Source organism: Ascaphus truei (genome assembly GCF_040206685.1).
Source record: "Ascaphus truei isolate aAscTru1 chromosome 3 unlocalized genomic scaffold, aAscTru1.hap1 SUPER_3_unloc_8, whole genome shotgun sequence".
Classification (NCBI taxonomy): Eukaryota; Metazoa; Chordata; class Amphibia; order Anura; family Ascaphidae; genus Ascaphus; species Ascaphus truei.
In genome coordinates, this window is record NW_027453831.1 from 163864 (window position 1) to 184553 (window position 20690).

The 20690-nt window shown below is 55.1% G+C and overlaps 1 protein-coding gene across 2 annotated transcripts in view; it reads right to left on the reverse strand.

Moving 5' to 3' along the window:
* Window positions 1-2398: 2398 nt before the first annotated feature.
* Window positions 2399-20690, reverse strand: part of LOC142473356 (uncharacterized) — a 35930-nt gene continuing 17638 nt past the window's right edge. For both annotated transcript variants that reach the window (XM_075580590.1, XM_075580591.1), the window contains exons 3-4: window positions 12812-13938; window positions 2399-2742 (exon numbers count right to left, since the gene is read on the reverse strand). In XM_075580590.1, the coding sequence (XP_075436705.1) occupies window positions 2413-2742; window positions 12812-13938 (1457 nt within the window). In that variant the 3' untranslated portion in view covers window positions 2399-2412. The remainder of the gene's footprint in view (window positions 2743-12811; window positions 13939-20690) is intronic.

Below are 20690 nucleotides of genomic sequence, written 5' to 3' on the forward strand. Positions count from 1 at the left end.
CGTGCGGCTGTCTCTGCTCTCAGGGGATGTCTAATATCCAGCGTGCGGCTGTCTCTGCTCTCAGGGGATGTCTAATTTCCAGCGTGCGGCTGTCTCTGCTCTCAGGGGGTGTCTAATATCCAGCGTGCGGCTGTCTCTGCTCTCAGGGGATGTCTAATTTCCAGCGTGCGGCTGTCTCTGCTCTCAGGGGGTGTCTAATATCCAGCGTGCGGCCGTCTCTGCTCTCAGGGGATGTCTAATATCCAGCGTGCGGCCGTCTCTGCTCTCAGGGGATGTCTAATATCCAGCGTGCGGCCGTCTCTGCTCTCAGGGGATGTCTAATATCCAGCGTGCGGCTGTCTCTGCTCTCAGGGGATGTCTAATATCCAGCGTGCGGCTGTCTCTGCTCTCAGGGGATGTCTAATATCCAGCATGTGGCCACTCTGCTCTCAGGGGATGGCTACTATCCAGCGTGCAGCTGTCTCTGCTGTCAGGGGATGTCTAATATCCAGCGTGCGGCCGTCTCTGCTCTCAGGGGATGTCTAATATCCAGCGTGCGGCTGTCTCTGCTCTCAGGGGATGTCTAATATCCAGCGTGCGGCTGTCTCTGCTCTCGGGATGTCTAATATCCAGCATGCAGCTGTCTCTGCTCTCAAGGGATGTCTAATATCCAGCGTGCGGCTATCTCTGCTCTTAGGGGATGTCTAATATCCAGCGTGCAGCTGTCTCTGCTCTCCGGGTGTGTAATATCCAGCATGCAGCTGTCTCTGCTCTCAGGGGATGTCTAATATCCAGCGTGCGGCTGTCTCTGCTCTCAGGGGATGTCTAATATCCAGCGCGCAGCCGTCTCTGCTGTCAGGGGATGTCTAATTTCCAGCGTGCGGCTGTCTCTGCTCTCAGGGGATGTCTAATTTCCAGCGTGCGGCTGTCTCTGCTCTCAGGGGATGTCTAATATCCAGCGTGCGGCTGTCTCTGCTGTCAGGGGATGTCTACTATCCAGCGTAAGGACGTCTCTGCTCTCAGGGGATGTCTAATATCCAGCGTGCGGCCGTCTCTGCTCTCAGGGAATGTCTAATATCCAGCGTGCGGCTGTCTCTGCTCTCAGGGGAAGTCTAATATCCAGCGTGCGGCTATCTCTGCTCTCAGGGGATGTCTAATATCCAGCGTGCGGCTGTCTCTGCTCTCAGGGGATGTCTAATATTCCAGCGTGCGGCCGTCTCTGCTCTCAGGGGATGTCTAATATCCAGCGTGCGGCCGTCTCTGCTCTCAGGGGATGTCTAATATCCAGCGTGCGGCCGTCTCTGCTCTCAGGGGATGTCTAATATCCAGCGTGCGGCCGTCTCTGCTCTCAGGGGATGTCTAATATCCAGCGTGCGGCCGTCTCTGCTCTCAGGGGATGTCTAATATCCAGCGTGCGGCCGTCTCTGCTCTCAGGGGATGTCTAATATCCAGCGTGCGGCCGTCTCTGCTCTAAGGGGATGTCTACTATCCAGCGTAAGGACGTCTCTGCTCTCAGGGGATGTCTAATATCCAGCGTAAGGACGTCTCTGCTCTCAGGGGATGTCTAATATCCAGCGTGCGGCCGTCTCTGCTCTCAGGGGATGTCTAATATCCAGCGTGCGGCCGTCTCTGCTCTTAGGGGATGTCTAATATCCAGCGTGCGGCTGTCTCTGCTCTCAGGGGATGTCTAATATCCAGCGTGCGGCCGTCTCTGCTCTCAGGGGATGTCTAATATCCAGCGTGCGGCCGTCTCTGCTCTCAGGGGATGTCTAATATCCAGCGTGTGGCTGTCTCTGCTCTCAGGGGATGTCTAATATCCAGCGTGCGGCTGTCTGCTCTCAGGGGATGTCTAATATCCAGCGTGCGGCCGTCTCTGCTCTCAGGGGATGTCTAATATCCAGCGTGCGGCCGTCTCTGCTCTCAGGGGATGTCTAATATCCAGCGTGCGGCCGTCTCTGCTCTCAGGGGATGTCTAATATCCAGCGTGTGGCTGTCTCTGCTCTCAGGGGATGTCTAATATCCAGCGTGCGGCTGTCTCTGCTCTCAGGGGATGTCTAATATCCAGCGTGCGGCTGTCTCTGCTCTCAGGGAATGTCTAATATCCAGCGTGTGGCTGTCTCTGCTCTCAGGGGATGTCTAATATCCAGCGTGTGGCTGTCTCTGCTCTCGGGTGTCTAATATCCAGCGTGCGGCCGTCTCTGCTCTCGGGGGATGTCTAATATCCAGCGTGTGGCTGTCTGCTCTCCGGGGATGTCTAATATCCAGCGTGCGGCCGTCTCTGCTCTCAGGGGATGTCTAATATCCAGCGTGTGGCTGTCTCTGCTCTCCGGGGATGTCTAATATCCAGCGTGTGGCTGTCTCTGCTCTCCGGGGATACACTTTCTGCTCTCTGTCCCCCCCCAGAGTACGACACACAGAATACACACAAGGATTTTATTGGATATAACCGCGCGCAGGCGGATTAGTACACAGCGCTGCCCTCTCGGTGACGCTCTCCCGGAATCCGGCTGTGGCACGCGGATTAGTACACAGCGCTGCCCTCTCGGTGACGCTCTCCCGGAACCCGGCTGTGACAGGCGGATTAGTACACAGCGCTGCCCTCTCAGTGACGCGGTGACCCTCTCCCAGACCCCGGCTGTGGCAGGCGGAATGGAGCGAGTTCCACATCATAATCCACAAAGGTGAAGGGAGTGTAAGAATAATACTGCACGTTCCGGTACGTTGAGTTATCAAAGGGCTCCTCGAGAGGCGCTGGGGGCGGAGCTAAAACAGAAGATACACTGTAACTGACAGCAAATGCACATCGTGAAAGGTCAGAGCAAGAGTTAACGCGCGCCCTGAGGGGGGAAAAGCGCAGCCTGTGACAGGGAGAGACTGTGATAAATGACACCCCCCTCCACCCAAGCAGTGGGAGGGAAGGGGAGCGTGGGAGCGAGGCAGAGAAGGGGGGTGGGGGGAGAGTGAGGCAGAGGGCAGGTGTGAGACAAGGCAGAGGGGGACGGAAGAAAGGGAAAGTTAAAAGCTCTGTAGCCTCATGTGAAAATATTTTGTTTGCCACCTTTAACGTCCAGTAGAACATTTCTAAGCATGTTATTCATCTGCCAATACCGGGGTGCCATCTTCTATCCAAGTAACGCTCCTCAGCTAACGTCACACGTCACTACGGGGGTGCCATCTTCTATCCAAGTAACGCTCCTCAGCTAACGTCACACGTCACTACGGGGGTGCCATCTTCCATTAACGCTCCTCAGCTAACTGTCACACGTCACTACGGGAGTGCCATCTTCTATCCAAGTAACTCTCCTCAGCTAACGTAACACGTCACTACGGGGGTGCCATCTTCTATCCAAGTAACTCTCCTCAGCTAACGTAACACGTCACTATGGGGGTGCCATCTTCTATCCAAGTAACACTCCTCAGCTAACGTCACATGTCCCTACGGGGGTGCCATCTTCTATTCAAGTAACACTCCACAGCTAACATCACACGTTACTACGGGGGTGCAATCTTCTATCCAAGTAACACTCCTCAGCTAACGTCACATGTCCCTACGGGGGTGCCATCTTCTATCCAAGTAACACTCCTCAGCTAACGTCACACGTCCCTACGGGGGTGCCATCTTCCATTAACGCTCCTCAGCTAACGTCACACGTCCCTACGGGGGTGCCATCTTCCATTAACGCTCCTCAGCTAACGTCACTACGGGGGTGCCACCTTCTATTCAAGTAACCCTCCTCAGCTAACGTCACACGTCACTACGGGAGTGCCATCTTCTATCCAAGTAACACTCAGCTAACGTCACACGTCACTACGGGGGTGCCACCTTCTATTAACGCTCCTCAGCTAACTGTCACACGTCACTACGGGGGTGCCATCTTCTATTAACGCTCCTCAGCTAACTTCACACGTCACTACGGGGGTGCCATCTTCTATTCAAGTAACACTCCTCTGCTAACGTCACACATCCCTACGGGGGTGCCAACTTCTATCCAAGTAACACTCCTCAGCTAACGTCACACGTCCCTACGGGGGGGCCATCTTCTATCCAAGTAACACTCCTCAGCTAACGTCACACGTCACTACGGGGGTGCCATGTCACAAGTCACAAGTCATTACGGGGGTGCCATCTTCTATCCAAGTAACACTCCTCAGCTAACGTCACACGTCACTACGAGGGTGCCATCTTCCATTAACGCTCCTCAGCTAACGTCACACGTCCCTACAGGGGTGCTGTAACAGGGGAGTAATCCCTGTTCAAGTAATGTGCCTTTAATCTAGCAGTGTGGGGGTTAACTGCTGGTAGTCAATTAATAAACACCACCTGCCTGATCTAGTTTGCTTACAAAAGCCTTTCTGTTGAGACAGGAAGTGACTCCTTAGCTCACTTGTGAGCTGACATTTGGAGACACCACATGTCTTGCGCTCTGCCAGAAGACACAGCAGAGCTGATTTCAAGACACAGGGAAAACTACTAAACCTGAAGCTGACACACCCTGAGTGAAGGGAGCTGAACCAGGAACTGAGAAGATTTTCCCTCCAAGAAACAGATAAGACTTTAATAATTAAGAAACTGCTTATATCTGCTTATTGCATGCTATGTGTTTGGGGCTGGGAGAAATGCTTAACTAACGGAGATGTGAATTAATTGCATAGGAGTTCACTAGAAATACTCCCAAGTGAATAGAAGCTTTGTTCCCCCCCGTGTTTGGATGATTTCCTGATGAAAAAGCACAATAAAGCCTATTATAATTTCACCTTATAAAGTCTCCAAATGTGTACCTCTGTGAACGTCAGTCTACATATGGTGTCCGAGGTGGGACAAGAGGTGTCTTTGTAGTTAAAAAGGACCGGAGATTTTTATGTGAAATTTTTTGTTATGCTTTTTGTCCTTACAAACAGTCTGAGAAAAAAAAACCTCATGCAGCAGAGATCAGAGTTAAAGATACACACTGCACTAAAACTTACAAAAACCCAGAAGAGCCTGCTGAAGTAGCTAAACCTTATTTTGCCTATCACAAAGTGTAATATGGTCATTGAAATAGGGGTTTTGCCTTTCAGCCATAGTCAGGGTTCAAGAAGTGAGTCAGCCCTTAAAAAGCGATAGGTGTTTGTTGTTTTCAAAAGTTTCGCTGAAGCAGTGAATACAGATGGTGACCCACGAGTGGTACTGATTTTGGAAATAAAGGTTGCCACACCGCATAGGGCTACCAGCTGTGAATGGAGTATATGCAGAAAAGTGTGAAAATTGATACAAGACTGTGCTGAAGCAGGGGAATTTTTAGCAAACAAATGCTGAGTGTTGAGTCACCCTGCCGGGAATGAAAGAATGTTTTTTTTTCTGCAAGTAAAAAAGGTCTGCCTATATATATCTTGGGAGAAAAAACAGACACCCAAAGTGTGAAGTGTGAATGCCAAAATACCCAAAGATGAAAATTACTGAACTCAGACAGAAAACCAAATTCTGTTGCTGAAGCGGAGAGATTGCACCTAGCAAGTAAATGGTGTAGAGCAAATAGACTTTTTTTTACCTAGCAACTGCACATCTTGTATACCTGATAAGAGAAAATGCATGCACAGTAGTGCTGATATTGAAAAAAAAAAAAAAAATTCCCAAGAAAGAAAAGTCTACAGAGATGCTTGTGAGAGCTACGACCTCTACAAGCAAAATATGCCCATCTGTAGGACTACCACAATTGGGGGTTCTAGCAAATACAGTGGCAACAGCTGCAATAGCGCCTCCTGAGGTCAGGAAGAAAATTACACCTGATAGCCTAAAAATGGAGGACAAGATGCAGCGTTCCTGTAATGAACCCTACCCCACGGAAGAGTGGCCCTTCCAGTCCAATAAAGAGGAAGACATCTCTTACGGGGAACCCGAACCGAGTCACACCCACAAAACACCCCAAGAATGGTGGGGGTGCCTGAACTCGGCACGAACAGAAAAGACCGCTCCCTTTGACGAATATGATCAGCGGGAGACAGAGCGGGAGCAGCAGATCACCCAATATTTCTGTCAGCTAAAGCAACTGCAAGAAAAGCCTGGCGTATATAATGAAGCCGCTAAAATTTCAAATGAAGAAGGAGACCCCAATATCCCTGAAGGGACGGTGTCATCCAAATAAAAAAGGCGGAAAAAGAAAAGCAGTTCTTCACTTACCGTGGAAGGAACAGACACGTCCGCAGATCCTGTGGAGGAAAAGGGGGACCGAGTTGCCCTGCGGCCTAGAGAAAACGGAGAATTCGTCCCGCGGTTAACCGAATATCCAGAGGGCCCAAGGCAGAAATCGTGTACCCCAAAGAAGTGTCTGTCCGGTGCCAACAGTGAGGAACCCTCAACCAATCATCCCAGGGAAGCGGAGCCGGAACCAGTGAGTGACGATCCCTTGACCAGCCCTGAAGACGCCCTGAAAATTGCCACGCATGACTGTGATCTACTCTGTGAACAATTGGGAAGAGAGAGAAAAAATAATGCTGAGCTACATAAGACTGTGCCCGCAATTTACTCTGCGGCCAAGACCGAATTGGAGGATCTCAAGACTGAGCTAGATACTGCAAAGGCTACTATTTCCGCCATGGATGAAAAGCAGAGCCAGTCGGATAAAATGGTGGCTACGCTAAAGCGGAAGTATGAGGAGGCACTGAAGCAGATGACAGTCTTCCAGCAAGAGGTTCACACTCTTCGAATAGAGGACGCCTGCACAACATACGGCCCGCGGGCCGCATGCGGCCCGCCCGGCCTCTCTGTGCGGCCCGCGATGAGATTAAAAAAAAAAAAAACCTTAAAAAATAAATAAAAATGGCGGCGATTCCCCGCGGTCCCGGGGGTGATGTGAGGTGCGATGCGGTACAGGGGAGGTGAGGTGCAGGGGTGATTGGAGGTGCAGGGGGTGAGGTGCAGGGGGGGTGATTGGAGGCGCAGGGGGGGATTGGAGGTGCAGGGGGGGTGATTGGAGGTGCAGGGGGGGGTGATTGGAGGTGCAGGGGGGGTGATTGGAGGTGCAGGGGGGTGATTGGAGGTGCAGGGGGGGTGATTGGAGGTGCAGGGGGGTGATTGGAGGTGCAGGGGGGTGATTGGAGGTGCAGGGGGGGGAGGGTGGTTGGAGGTGCAGGGGAGGGTGGTTGGAGGTGCAGGGGTGGGTGGTTGGAGGTGCAGGGGTGGGTGGTTGGAGGTGCATGGGGGGAGAGTGATGTGAGGTGCAGGGGGGAGAGTGATGTGAGGTGCAGGGGGGGAGGGTGATGTGAGGTGCAGGGGGGGAGTGGTGTGAGGTGCAGGGGGGGAGAGTGGTGTGAGGTGCAGGGGGGAGAGTGGTGTGAGTGCAGGGGGGAGAGTGGTGTGAGGTGCAGGGGGGGAGAGTGGTGTGAGGTGCAGGGGGGGAGAGTGATGTGAGGTGCAGGAGGGAGAGTGATGTGAGGTGCAGGGGGGGAGAATGATGTGAGGTGCAGGGAGGGAGAATGATGTGAGGTGCAGGGGGGGAGAAGGATGTGAGGTGCAGGGGGGGAGAAGGATGTGAGGTGCAGGGGGGGGTGGGATGTGTGTGGTGTGCAGGGGGGTATTGTGTGTTTGTGGAGAGGGAGTATTATGTGTGTGGGTGAGGGGGAGAGATGGGGGTATGAGAGATAGATGGGGTGTATCGCAAAGGTTGACAGTGAGGGGTTCTGGGAGAGATATGACAATGATGATGAGAGGTGCTGGAGGAGAGATGATGATGATGATGATGATGATGATGAGGATGATTTTACCCGTGCGGCCCAATTTTTTTTTCCTTGGACCATTTCGGCCCTTCTCGCTATACGAGTTGTGCAGGCCTGGTATAGAGCTTGATGCCTCACATCATGAGACCAACAGCTGCCGCACAGACCTGGAAGTTTCCAGAAAGGAACTACACAGTCTCACTGAGGAGCTGGACATTGCTAAAGAAACTATTGGTAATCTTGATACAGATCTCAAAGTCTCTCAGAAGGAGCTTCAGACCCTCAACCTAGAGAAGGATGTCTCACGCCAGGAGACTGTCAGTCTCAAAGCAGATGTGCGTAAATGGAAGGAGGACTGCAAAGAAGCCCCGAAGAGTACAGAGACTGAAAAAAGAGAAAATTCAAGATTAAAAAGAGAGAACTTAAAACTGAAAGAAGAAAATTTTCAGTTGACAGAAGAAGTCAAGGAAAAGTTTGAAGCAGAGCACCGACTGCAGAACCAACTGCAAGGTCTGCGTACACACATCCAGTATGTTGAGGAGAAGCAGCAAACGCTGCAGGAAGAAAAGCTGCAGGCTGCTAAAGAAATTCAAATGCTGCAGGAATGTCTGATGACCCAGTATGTCCCAGCAAAGCAGCATGAGAAACTGAAGGCTACCCTGAGCATCACCAAAGCAACGCTAAAGGCCAAGCTTAGAACCCAGGTGACGCGGCACAAAAGGGAGCACAAGAAGGTCCAGAAACTGAAACAAGTAACTGTGGCCCAAGCAAAGAAGTTCATAGTGCTCCACAATGCAATAAAAATGTGGAGGCAAGTTCAGAGAAAGCAAAGCATGCAGATAAATTCCCTGAGAAGAGACTTGCAAGACGCACTCAAAAAACAGGGATCTCTCTCGGATAAGATTACAGTCCTACAAGGACAAGTATTGACCCTGACTAAGCGTCAGTATCCCACAGCCTCAAAAACCCATGAAGACAAGGGTACAGTGAGAGCTGGGAATACCGCTCATCTAAAAGACAAGGTTGCAAAATTTTAACCACCTAAACAAGCACTAGCAAAACCTTCAGCCACCCAGCAGGCAACAAAAGAAGGTACACGTGCTGAATTAAAACCAGAAGAATCCTTAGCTGATGAAGCTGAAAAGATGGGACATTCTCTGGAAGTGGGTGTGGAATTGCAACTTAATCTAAAAGGGGCTGAACTAGCAACCCCATTGAGTGGGAAAAGGGTGGTTTTTAAACGCTCTGCAACTGCTGCCATACAGTATGCCTACAATAAGACGAGCACCCGACGCGAGGGAAATCGCATGACCGCGCACGTAGAAAAAAAGACTATACTTGGAGAAAGTCCTCCTCGCGCACTGAGGGGTGCTGATCTCAAACATCTTCAGGAGGAGACACGAATAAACTGGAGAAAGGGCTCCAATCCCAACAGGACTGAGGGTTCTCTTCCTCCATCCACTCTCATTCAAGTCACTGAGATATCTAGAATGAGAGTGGAAGGATGGGCTTTGGCCGTGGCAAGCCCGAGCTTCCCACAAACAGGGGAGGTATGTAACAGGGGAGTAATCCCTGTTCAAGTAATGTGCCTTTAATCTAGCAGTGTGGGGGTTAACTGCTGGTAGTCAATTAATAAACACCACCTGCCTGATCTAGTTTGCTTACAAAAGCCTGTCTGTTGAGACAGGAAGTGACTCCTTAGCTCACTTGTGAGCTGACCTTTGGAGACACCACATGTCTTCAGCTCTGCCAGAAGACACAGCAGAGCTGATTTCAAGACACAGGGAAAACTACTAAACCTGAAGCTGACACACCCTGAGTGAAGGGAGCTGAACCAGGAACTGAGAAGATTTTCCCTCCAAGAAACAGATAAGACTTTAATAATTAAGAAACTGCTTATATCTGCTTATTTCATGCTATATGTTTGGGGCTGGGAGAAATGCTTAACTAACGGAGATGTGAATTAATTGCATAGGATTTCACTAGAATTACTCCCAAGTGAATAGAAGCTTTGTTCCCCCCCCCTGTGTTTGGATGATTTCCTGATGAAAAGAAAAAGGCACAATAAAGCCTATTATAATTTCACCTTATAAAGTCTCCAATTGTGTACCTCTGTGAACGTCCATCTACAGGTGCCATCTTATATCCAAGTAACACTCAGCTAACTGTCACCCGTCCCTATGGGGGTGCCATCTTCAATTCAAGTAACAGTCCTCAGCTAACGTCACACGTCACTACGGGGGTGTCATCTTCTATTCAACTAACACTCCAGCTAACATCACACGTCACTACGGGGGTGCCATCTTATATCCAAGTAACACTCAGCTAACTGTCACACGTCCATATGGGGGTGCCATCTTCAATTCAAGTAACAGTCCTCAGCTAACGTCACACGTCACTACGGGGGTGCCATCTTCTATCCAAGTAACACTCCTCAGCTAACGTCACAAGTCACTACGGGGGTGCCATCATCTATCCAAGTAACACTCAGCTAACTATCACACGTCCCTATGGGGGTGCCATCTTCTATCCAAGTAACACTCCTCAGCTAACGTCACGTCACTACGGGGGTGCCATCTTCTATTCAAGTAACACATCTCAGCTAACGTTACACGTCCCTACGGGGGTGCCATCTTCAATTCAAGTAACCCTCCTCAGCTAACGTCACACGTCACTACGGGGGTGCCATCTTCTATCCAAGTAACACTCCTCAGCTAACGTCACGTCACTACGGGGGTGCCATCTTCTATCCAAGTAACGCTCTTCAGCTAACGTCACACGTCACTACAGGGGTGCCATCTTCTATCCAAGTAACACTCCTCAGCTAACGTCACGTCACTACGGGGGTGCCACCTTCTATCCAAGTAACACTCCTCAGCTAACGTCACACGTCACTACGGGGGTGCCACCTTCTATCCAAGTAACACTCCTCAGCTAACGTCACACGTCACTACGGGGGTGCCACCTTCTATCCAAGTAACACTCCTCAGCTAACGTCACACGTCACTACGGGGGTGCCATCTTCTATCCAAGTAACCCTCCTCAGCTAACGTCACACGTCACTATGGGGGTGCCATCTTCTATCCAAGTAACACTCCTCAGCTAACGTCACACGTCCCTACGGGGGTGCCATCTTCTATCCAAGTAACACTCCTCAGCTAACTGTCACACGTCCCTACGGGGGTGCCATCTTCCATTAACGCTCCTCAGCTAACGTCACACGTCACTACGGGGGTGTCATCATCTATCCAAGTAACACTCCTCAGCTAACGTAACACGTCACTACGGGGGTGCCATCATCTATCCAAGTAACACTCCTCAGCTAACGTCACACGTCACTATGGGGGTGCCATCTTCTATCCAAGTAACCCTCCTCAGCTAACGTCACACGTCCCTACGGGGGTGCCATCTTCTATCCAAGTAACACTCCTCAGCTAACGTCACACGTCACTATGGGGGTGCCATCTTCTATCCAAGTAACACTCCTCGGCTAACTGTCACACGTCACTATGGGGGTGCCATCTTCTATCCAAGTAACACTCCTCAGCCAACTGTCACACGTCCCTACGGGGGTGCCATCTTCCATTAACGCTCCTCAGCTAACGTCACACGTCACTACGGGGGTGCCATCTTCTATCCAAGTAACACTCCTCAGCTTACTGTCACACGTCCCTACGGGGGTGCCATCTTCCATTAACGCTCCTCAGCTAACGTCACACGTCACTACGGTGGTGCCATGTTCTATCCAAGTAACACTACATATAATCTCTGCATGCAGGTTCCCATGAGTGTGGAAGGTAGGAATGGAGTGAGCTTTAACCAACCTTCCACACTCAGGGGAACCTGCATGCAATTTGATTGTGACAAATCTAATACAGAGTGCTTTTCCTGGTATTATATAGGTTAATAAAAGCTTCAAATCAGACTTAGAACTATGCAACTCATTTTGACAGATTTATTATAAATCATTCTTCCTGGTAATGCACAGGTTATTAAGAATTTATATTAGTGTTAGGACCCTTGAGATGTGGTCTGCCTTGGAGGGGCTCAAGGGCTTACAACACTTTGGCCACAGAGTTAAACTAAAAGACTATTTTATTCCAAAGATATCTATCTATCTATATATCTATGTGAAAGACAGGGTTGCAGACCTGTCTAAGACATGCAAATGAATATACATGAATATTTACAGTTGCTATATGCTTTACTGTGGAGGGTTTTTGTCACTTTTTTTACCCACCATAACCTTAATAAATGTGGTGATTATCTATATATATATATATATATATATATATATATATATATATATATATATATATATATATATATATATATATATATATATATATATATATATATATATATATTTAGGCACTGTACCGTGTATCTGTGTCATTGGATGTCCACTGAGCTCTGTCTGTGTTTCATGTTCTGTCTCTGGTTTTAAATGATCCAGAGGAAGGCAAACACAAACCCCAGAGTCACATCATCCAATGATATCTCATAAGGGAAAAAATAAATTCCTTCCTGACTCCAAGAATTGGCGGTAGAAGAGTAGCTAGTTTCGTAGTGAGATAAAGATAATAAAAGTTATGATATAACTAAAATCTCTGTCATTATTGAATGACCTCCAAGTGAAACCCCCGGATGTCACATCATAGGATGATCAGGGCTCGGGTGCGAGACTTTATACCCTGCCATGCAACGTATGTGATGGAGTGAGAGCGGAGAGCGTCAGAGGGAGAAGCCAGGAGGAGTGAGCTCAGGGGACAGTTATCTAACAGCATCATATGATAGTGACTGCTTTTCGGGTCTGTAAAAACTTTGCAGAGAAGAAGCCCTCTCTGTTGTAGAACCTCACATCTGATTTTAGCCTTTGTTTCATGTTTAGGATAGCCTGTCTACCCCTCCCCCAGTCTGCAGGAGAAGCGACCTATCAGCCTCTCCCTATGAGTAGTAGCCCTATGAGAGTACCAGTGTGAGCAGCGGACACACAAGATGAGGAGGAAGTATTGGGACAGAACAGAAGAAGCAAATTGGAAAAACAAATCAGGACCATGAGAAGGTGGGAGATGGGCAGCAAGCGGGTAACCAGGCAAGACGTAGGCGGCAACTAAACCCGGCACGGAGCTTTGCTCACATGACTCTGCGGCGCCCTCTCCTGTGCCCGGCGGGGGGTCCTCTCCTGTGCCCGGCGGGGGGTCCTCTCCTGTGCCTGGCGGGGGCTCCTCAAACACTCCGGCTGGAAGATTTGGCTTCTTCTCTGACCCTGCATGTGTATCTGGTGAGGATAGGGGTCCGACTGCCAACTCCTCTGCCCCTGCTCCTCTGGGCACCTCTGCCCCTGCTCCTCTGGGGTTCTTTGTCCCGGCCCCTCTGGGCGCCGCTGCCCCTGCTCCTCTGCCCCTGCTCCTCTGGGGTTCTTTGTCCCGGCCCCTCTGGGCGCCGCTGCCCCTGCTCCTCTGGGGTTCTTTGTCCCGTCCCCTCTGGGCGCCTCTGCCCCTGCTCCTCTGGGCACCTCTGCTCCTCTGGGCATCTCTGCCCCTGCTCCTCTGGGCGCCCCAGCTCCTCTGGGCGCCCCGGCTCCTCTGGGCGCTTTTGTCCCGGCTCCTTTGGGCGCTTTTGTCCCGGTCCCTCTGGGCGCCTCTGGCCCTGCTCCTCTGGGCTCCTCTGCCCCTGGTGTGGGCAGAGGCTCCGTGGCCTGTTTCCCAGGAGATGGTACGCTCTGTATACTCCTCTCCGTGTTTATAACTGGGGCCAGATCTTCTGTCTGCTTGCTTCTCTTGTCTCCATCACTCTCCCACTCTGGCCCCTGTGGTGCTCCTGGTGCTTGGGTAACCTCCTCCTGGGTCTGTGTGTGACCTCGGTCCGTGGGTTTCTCAGGGTAAGGGGATCTCTGCACAGACGTAGTGTCACAGCTCTCCTCTCTCTTCTCTCCTGCCCGCTGCTCTTCCTCTCCCTCAGAGTCGGACTCAGAGCTGGAGCTAGAAGATGAATCCTCTTCTTGCTGTGACCCTTTGCGTCCTCCCTCCCCCTCATCTCCTCTCTGCACCTCCTCCTGTGGCTTGCCACTCTCTCTCCCCACATCTCCCGTTGGCCCCTGGCTCTCTGGCTCCTGATTGGTTGGTGCTAGCACGGAGTTCTGGGTTTGAATGAGTCCGGGTACCGCTCTGTCCTCACCTGTCACTGACTTCTGGGGATCCGCAGCTCTCTTCGCCGGAAAAGAGACCAACGTCTTGCTGGCTCCTGTGTGAGGCGTTCCCCTACCTAGGAGGGGCAGAGAAAGAAAGGCAGTGTCACCCCCACGCAGCCAGGGGCAGGGTCATACCTAGCCTCCGGGGGCAGAGAGAGGAAGGGTCGGCCATGCGAGAAGACAGAGAGAGAGAGACAGGGTCGCCAACAGCCTGGGGACAGAGAGGCAGGGTCACCCCCGCCCCCGGGGACAGAGAGAGGCAGCGTCACTCCCAGCCCGGGGACAGAGAGAGGCAGCGTCACACCCAGCCAAGGGACAGAGAGAGAGGCAGCGTCACTCCCAGCCAAGGGACAGAGAGAGGCATCGTCACTCCCAGCCCGGGGACAGAGAGAGGCAGCGTCACTCCCAGCCCGGGGACAGAGAGAGAGACAGCGTCACTCCCAGCCCGGGCACAGAGAGAGGCAGCGTCACTCCCAGCCCGGGCACAGAGAGAGGCAGCGTCACTCCCAGCCCGGGCACAGAGAGAGAGGCAGCGTCACTCCCAGCCCGGGGACAGAGAGAGAGACAGCGTCACTCCCAGCCCGGGCACAGAGAGAGGCAGCGTCACTCCCAACCCGGGGACAGAGAGAGGCAGCGTCACTCCCAGCCCGGGGACAGAGAGAGAGACAGCGTCACTCCCAGCCCGGGGACAGAGAGAGGCAGCGTCACTCCCAGCCCGAGGACAGAGAGAGGCAGCGTCACTCCCAGCCCGGGCACAGAGAGAGGCAGCGTCACTCCCAGCCCGGGGACAGAGACAGGCAGCGTCACTCCCAGCCCGGGCACAGAGAGAGGCAGCGTCACTCCCAGCCCGAGGACAGAGAGAGGCAGCGTCACTCCCAGCCCGGGGACAGAGAGAGGCAGCGTCACTCCCAGCCCGGGCACAGAGAGAGGCAGCGTCACTCCCAGCCCGGGCACAGAGAGAGGCAGCGTCACTCCCAGCCCGGGCACAGAGAGAGGCAGCGTCACACCCAGCCCTGGCACAGAGAGAGAGGCAGCGTCCCTCCCAGCCCGGGCACAGAGAGAGGCAGCGTCACTCCCAGCCCGGGCACAGAGAGAGAGGCAGCGTCACTCCCAGCCCGGGCACAGAGAGAGGCAGCGTAACTCCCAGCCCGGGCACAGAGAGAGAGGCAGCGTTACTCCCAGCCCGGGGACAGAGAGAGAGGCAGCGTCACTCCCAGCCCGGGGACAGAGAGAAGCAGCGTCACTCCCAGCCCGGGGACAGAGAGAGGCAGCGTCACTCCCAGCCCGGGGACAGAGACAGGCAGCGTCACTCCCAGCCCGGGCACAGAGAGAGAGAGGCAGTGTCACTCCCAGCCCGGGGACAGAGAGAGGCAACGTCAATCCCAGCCCGGGACAGAGAGAGGCGGCGTCACTCCCAGCCTGGGGACAGAGAGAGGCAGTGACACTCCCAGCCCGGGCACAGAGAGAGGCAGCGTCCCTCCCAGCCCGGGCACAGAGAGAGGCAGCGTCACTCCCAGCCCGGGCACAGAGAGAGAGGCAGTGTCACTCCCAGACCGGGCACAGAGAGAGGCAGCGTCACTCCCAGCCCTGGCACAGAGAGACTCATGTGAGCCAAAAAAGCGCAGCGAAAGTAAAATATATGTGCCAGGTCTCACGTTGGAGTGTAAGCTAATATCCCTGATGATATGTGCGGGTCACAGCTTGGTGGTATCAAAACCCCATTGGAATCAGTGAGTGTAGTATTTAAACACAGACACAGCCACTAGTGGCTGAATATATACACGTACCGGGTAGTGGTATGTGTGATAGTAGTCTTAATCACACAATATACACAGGTTGGTACACCAAGTGAGTGTGATAATAGTCTTAATCACACAATATACGCAGGTAGGTACATAAGGTAGGTGCACATATAGTATACACGGTGGAGTATAGCAGGTAAGTATATCTGCTTCTGTGCTCCTGATCAGCAGGTCACTGCTGTGTTGCCTGTGTAATGCTGCAAGTCTAATTGCTGCAGTAATATTAAGAGCACTCACACATGCTCTCTAGCCACTACCGTTTTGCAGCTGGCATAGGGGGTGTAACTGCAACAGATTAGAAGGTCGTGCATCCAGAGACAGGCAGCGTGAGGAGCTGGTCATATAAAGAACGAACAGAGATCGTGTAATGCTCAGTGGCTATGAATATATGGGCTAATGCTCCGTTGCTCAGTAGACCCACAGTCTCTGCTCGCGTGAATAAAGTAGAGATTTAGTCTTTCATGCTAACTCTCTGTATGGGAGTTAGTTTGGGTGCAGGACACGCTCCGATCACGAGCGTTAGTCCCGCCCCCTTGACGTAATGACGTCACTGATCACTGAATCACTGATTCCAATGGGGTTTTGATACCACCAAGCTGTGACCCGCACATATCATCAGGGATATTAGCTTACACTCCAACGTGAGACCTGGCACATATATTTTACTTTCGCTGCGCTTTTTTGGCTCACATGAGTCTCATTTATCTTTGGTACTTAGCGTCTGTATTTTAACCTTGAGTCAAGACTCTAATAAAGTGTTTTAACGTGCACAATTCACTCATCACTACATACACCCTTATTCCTGTCCCCTGTATATTGTGCATCTGCAGAGTGCTCTCCATTGGGGTTCTATTCTACCCACAGTATCCATTCATTATTCACCCCAGATAGTAGCACCTCGGAGAATATAGATCTAGCAGTTGCGAGGGTTCCCTTCCCCTTCCCCTCCCCCCACTCTACCCTAGTGTTTACTGGCACAGAGAGAGGCAGCGTCACTCCCAGCCCTGGCACAGAGAGTGGCAGCGTCACTCCCAACCCGGGGACAGAGAGAGGCAGCGTCACTCCCAGCGCGGGGACAGAGAGAGGCAGCGTCACTCCCAGCCCGGGGACAGAGAGAGGCAGCGTCACTCCCAGCCCGGGGACAGAGAGAGGCAGCGTCACTCCCAAGCCGGGGACAGAGAGAGGCAGCGTCACTCCCAAACCGGGGACAGAGAGAGACAGCGTCACTCCAAGCCCGGGGACAGAGAGAGGCAGCGTCACTCCCAGCCCGGGGACAGAGAGAGGCAGCGTCACTCCCAGCCCGGGCACAGAGAGAGAGGCAGTGACACTCCCAGCCCGGGCACAGAGAGAGGCACCGTCACTCCCAGCCCGGGGACAGAGAGAGAGGCAGCGTCACTCCCAGCCCGGGGACAGAGAGAGGCAGCGTCACTCCCAACCCGGGGACAGAGAGGCAGCGTCACTCCCAGCCCGGGCACAGAGTGAGGCAGCGTCACTCCCAGCTCGGGGACAGAGAGAGGCAGCGTCACTCCCAACCCGGGGACAGAGAGAGAGGCAGCGTCACTCCCAGCCCGGGCACAGAGAGAGGCAGCGTCACTCCCAGCCCGGGCACAGAGAGAGGCAGCGTCACTCCCAGCCCGGGGACAGAGAGAGAGGCAGCGTCACTCCCAGCCCGGGGACAGAGAGAGAGGCAGCGTCACTCCCAAGCCGGGGACAGAGAGAGAGGCAGCGTCACTCCCAACCCGGGGACAGAGAGAGACAGCGTCACTCCCAGCCCGGGGACAGAGAGAGGCAGCGTCACTCCCAGCCCGAGGACAGAGAGAGGCAGCGTCACTCCCAGCCCGAGGACAGAGAGAGGCAGCGTCACTCCCAGCCCGGGCACAGAGAGAGGCAGCGTCACTCCCAACCCGGGGACAGAGAGAGAGGCAGCATCACTCCCAGCCCGGGCACAGAGAGAGGCAGTGACACTCTCAGCCCGCGGGCACAGAGAGAGGCAGGGTCACTCCCAACCCGCGGGCACAGAGAGAGGCAGCGTCACTCCCAGCCCGGGCACAGAGAGAGGCAGCGTCACTCCCAGCCCGGGCACAGAGAGAGAGGCAGCGTCACTCCCAGCCCGGGCACAGAGAGAGGCAGGGTCACTCCCAACCCGCGGGCACAGAGAGAGGCAGCGTCACTCCCAGCCCGGGGACAGAGAGAGGCAGCGTCACTCCCAGCCCGGGGACAGAGAGAGGCAGCGTCACTCCCAGCCCGGGGACAGAGAGAGGCAGCGTCACTCCCAACCCGGAGACAGAGAGAGGCAGCGTCACTCCCAGCCCGGGCACAGAGAGAGGCAGCGTCACTCCCAGCCCGGGGACAGAGAGAGGAAGCGTCACTCCTAGCCGTGGCACAGAGAGAGAGGCAGCGTCACTCCCAGCCCGGGGACAGAGAGAGAGGCAGCGTCACTCCCAGCCCGGGGACAGAGAGAGGCAGCGTCACTCCCAGCCCGGGCACAGAGAGAGGCAGCGTCACTCCCAGCCCGGGCACAGAGAGAGGCAGCGTCACTCCCAGCCCGGGCACAGAGAGAGAGGCAGCGTCACTCCCAGCCCGGGCACAGAGAGAGAGGCAGCGTCACTCCCAGCCCGGGCACAGAGAGAGATGCAGCGTCTATCCCAGCCCGGGGACAGAGAGAGGCAGCGTCACTCCCAGCCCGGGCACAGAGAGAGGCAGCGTCACTCCCAGCCCGGGCACAGAGAGAGAGGCAGCGTCACTCCCAGCCCGGGCACAGAGAGAGAGGCAGCGTCACTCCCAGCCCGGGCACAGAGAGAGAGGCAGCGTCACTCCCAGCCCGGGGACAGAGAGAGGCAGCGTCACTCCCAGCCCGGGGACAGAGAGAGGCAGCGTCACTCCCAGCCCGGGGACAGAGAGAGGCAGCGTCACTCCCAGCCCGGGGACAGAGAGAGGCAGCGTCACTCCCAGCCCGGGCACAGAGAGAGAGGCAGCGTCACTCCCAGCCCGGGCACAGAGAGAAGCAGCGTCACTCCCAACCCGGGGACAGAGAGAGAGGCAGCGTCACTCCCAACCCGGGGACAGAGAGAGGCAGCGTCACTCCCAGCCCGGGCACAGAGAGAGGCAGCGTCACTCCCAGCCCGGGGACAGAGAGAGAGGCAGCGTCACTCCCAGCCCGGGGACAGAGAGAGAGGCAGCGTCACTCCCAGCCCGGGGACAGAGAGAGAGGCAGCGTCACTCCCAGCCCGGGCACAGAGAGAGAGGCAGCGTCACTCCCAGCCCGGGCACAGAGAGAGGCAGCGTCACTCCCAGCCCGGGGACAGAGAGAGGCAGCGTCACTCCCAGCCTGGGCACAGAGAGAGGCAGCGTCACTCCCAGCCCGGGGACAGAGAGAGAGGCAGCGTCACTCCCAGCCCGGGCACAGAGAGAGAGGCAGCGTCACTCCTAGCCGGGGCACAGAGAGAGAGGCAGCGTCACTCCCAGCCCGGGCACAGAGGGAGGCAGCGTCACTCCCAGCCCGGGCACAAAGAGAGAGGCAGCGTCACTCCCAGCCCGGGGACAGAGAGAGGCAGCGTCACTCCCAGCCCGGGGACAGAGAGAGGCAGCGTCACTCCCAGCCCGGGGACAGAGAGAGGCAGCGTTACTCCCAGCCCGGTGACAGAGAGAGGCAGCGTCACTCCCAGCCCGGGGACAGAGAGAGGCAGCGTCACTCCCAGCCCGGGGACAGAGAGAGGCAGCGTCACTCCCAGCCCGGGCACAGAGAGAGGCAGCGTCACTCCCAGCCCGGGCACAGAGAGAGAGGCAGCGTCACTCCCAGCCCGGGCACAGAGAGAGAGGCAGCGTCACTCCCAGCCCGGGCACAGAGAGAGATGCAGCGTCTATCCCAGCCCGGGGACAGAGAGAGGCAGCGTCACTCCCAGCCCGGGCACAGAGAGAGGCAGCGTCACTGCCAGCCCGGGGACAGAAAGAGAGGCAGTGACACTCCCAACCCGGGCACAGAGAGAGAGGCTGCGTCACTCCCAGCCCGGGGACAGAGAGAGAGGCAGCGTCACTCCCAGCCCGGGCACAGAGAGAGAGGCAGCGTCACTCCCAGCCCGGGGAAAGAGAGAGAGGCAGCGTCACTCCCAGCCCGGGCACAGAGAGAGAGGCAGCGTCACTCCCAGCCCGGGCACAGAGAGAGAGGCAGCGTCACTCCCAGCCCTGGGGACAGAGAGGCAGCGTCACTCCCAGCCCGGGGACATAGAGAGAGGCAGCGTCACTCCCAGCCCGGGCACAGAGAGAGAGGCAGCGTCACTCCCAGCCCGGGGACATAGAGAGAGGCAGCGTCACTCCCAGCCCGGGCACAGAGAGAGAGGCAGCGTCACTCCCAGTCCGGGGACAGAGAGAGGCAGCGTCACTCCCAGCCCGGGGACAGAGAGAGGAAGCGTCACTCCCAGCCCGGGGACAGAGAGAGGCAGCGTCACTCCTAGCCCGGGCACAGAGAGAGAGGCAGCGTCACTCCCAACCCAGGCACAGAGAGAGAGGCAGCGTCACTCCCAGCCCGGGCACAGAGAGAGAGGCAGCGTCACTCCCAGCCCGGGCACAGAGAGAGAGGCAGCGTCACTCCCAGCCCGGGGACAGAGAGAGGAAGCGTCACTCCCAGCCCGGGGACAGAGAGAGGCAGCGTCACTCCTAGCCCGGGCACAGAGAGAGAGGCAGCGTCACTCCCAACCCGGGCACAGAGAGAGAGGCAGCGTCACTCCCAGCCCGGGCACAGAGAGAGAGGCAGCGTCACTCCCAGCCCGGGCACAGAGAGAGAGGCAGCGTCACTCCCAGCCCGGGCACAGAGAGAGGCAGCGTCACTCCCAGCCCGGGGACAGAGAGAGAGGCAGCGTCACTCCCAGCCCGGGCACAGAGAGAGGCAGCGTCACTCCCAGCCCGGGGACAGAGAGAGACAGCGTCACTCCCAGCCCGGGGACAGAGAGAGGCAGCGTCACTCCCAGCCCGGGCACAGAGAGAGGCAGCGTCACTCCCAGCCCGGGGACAGAGAGAGACAGCGTCAC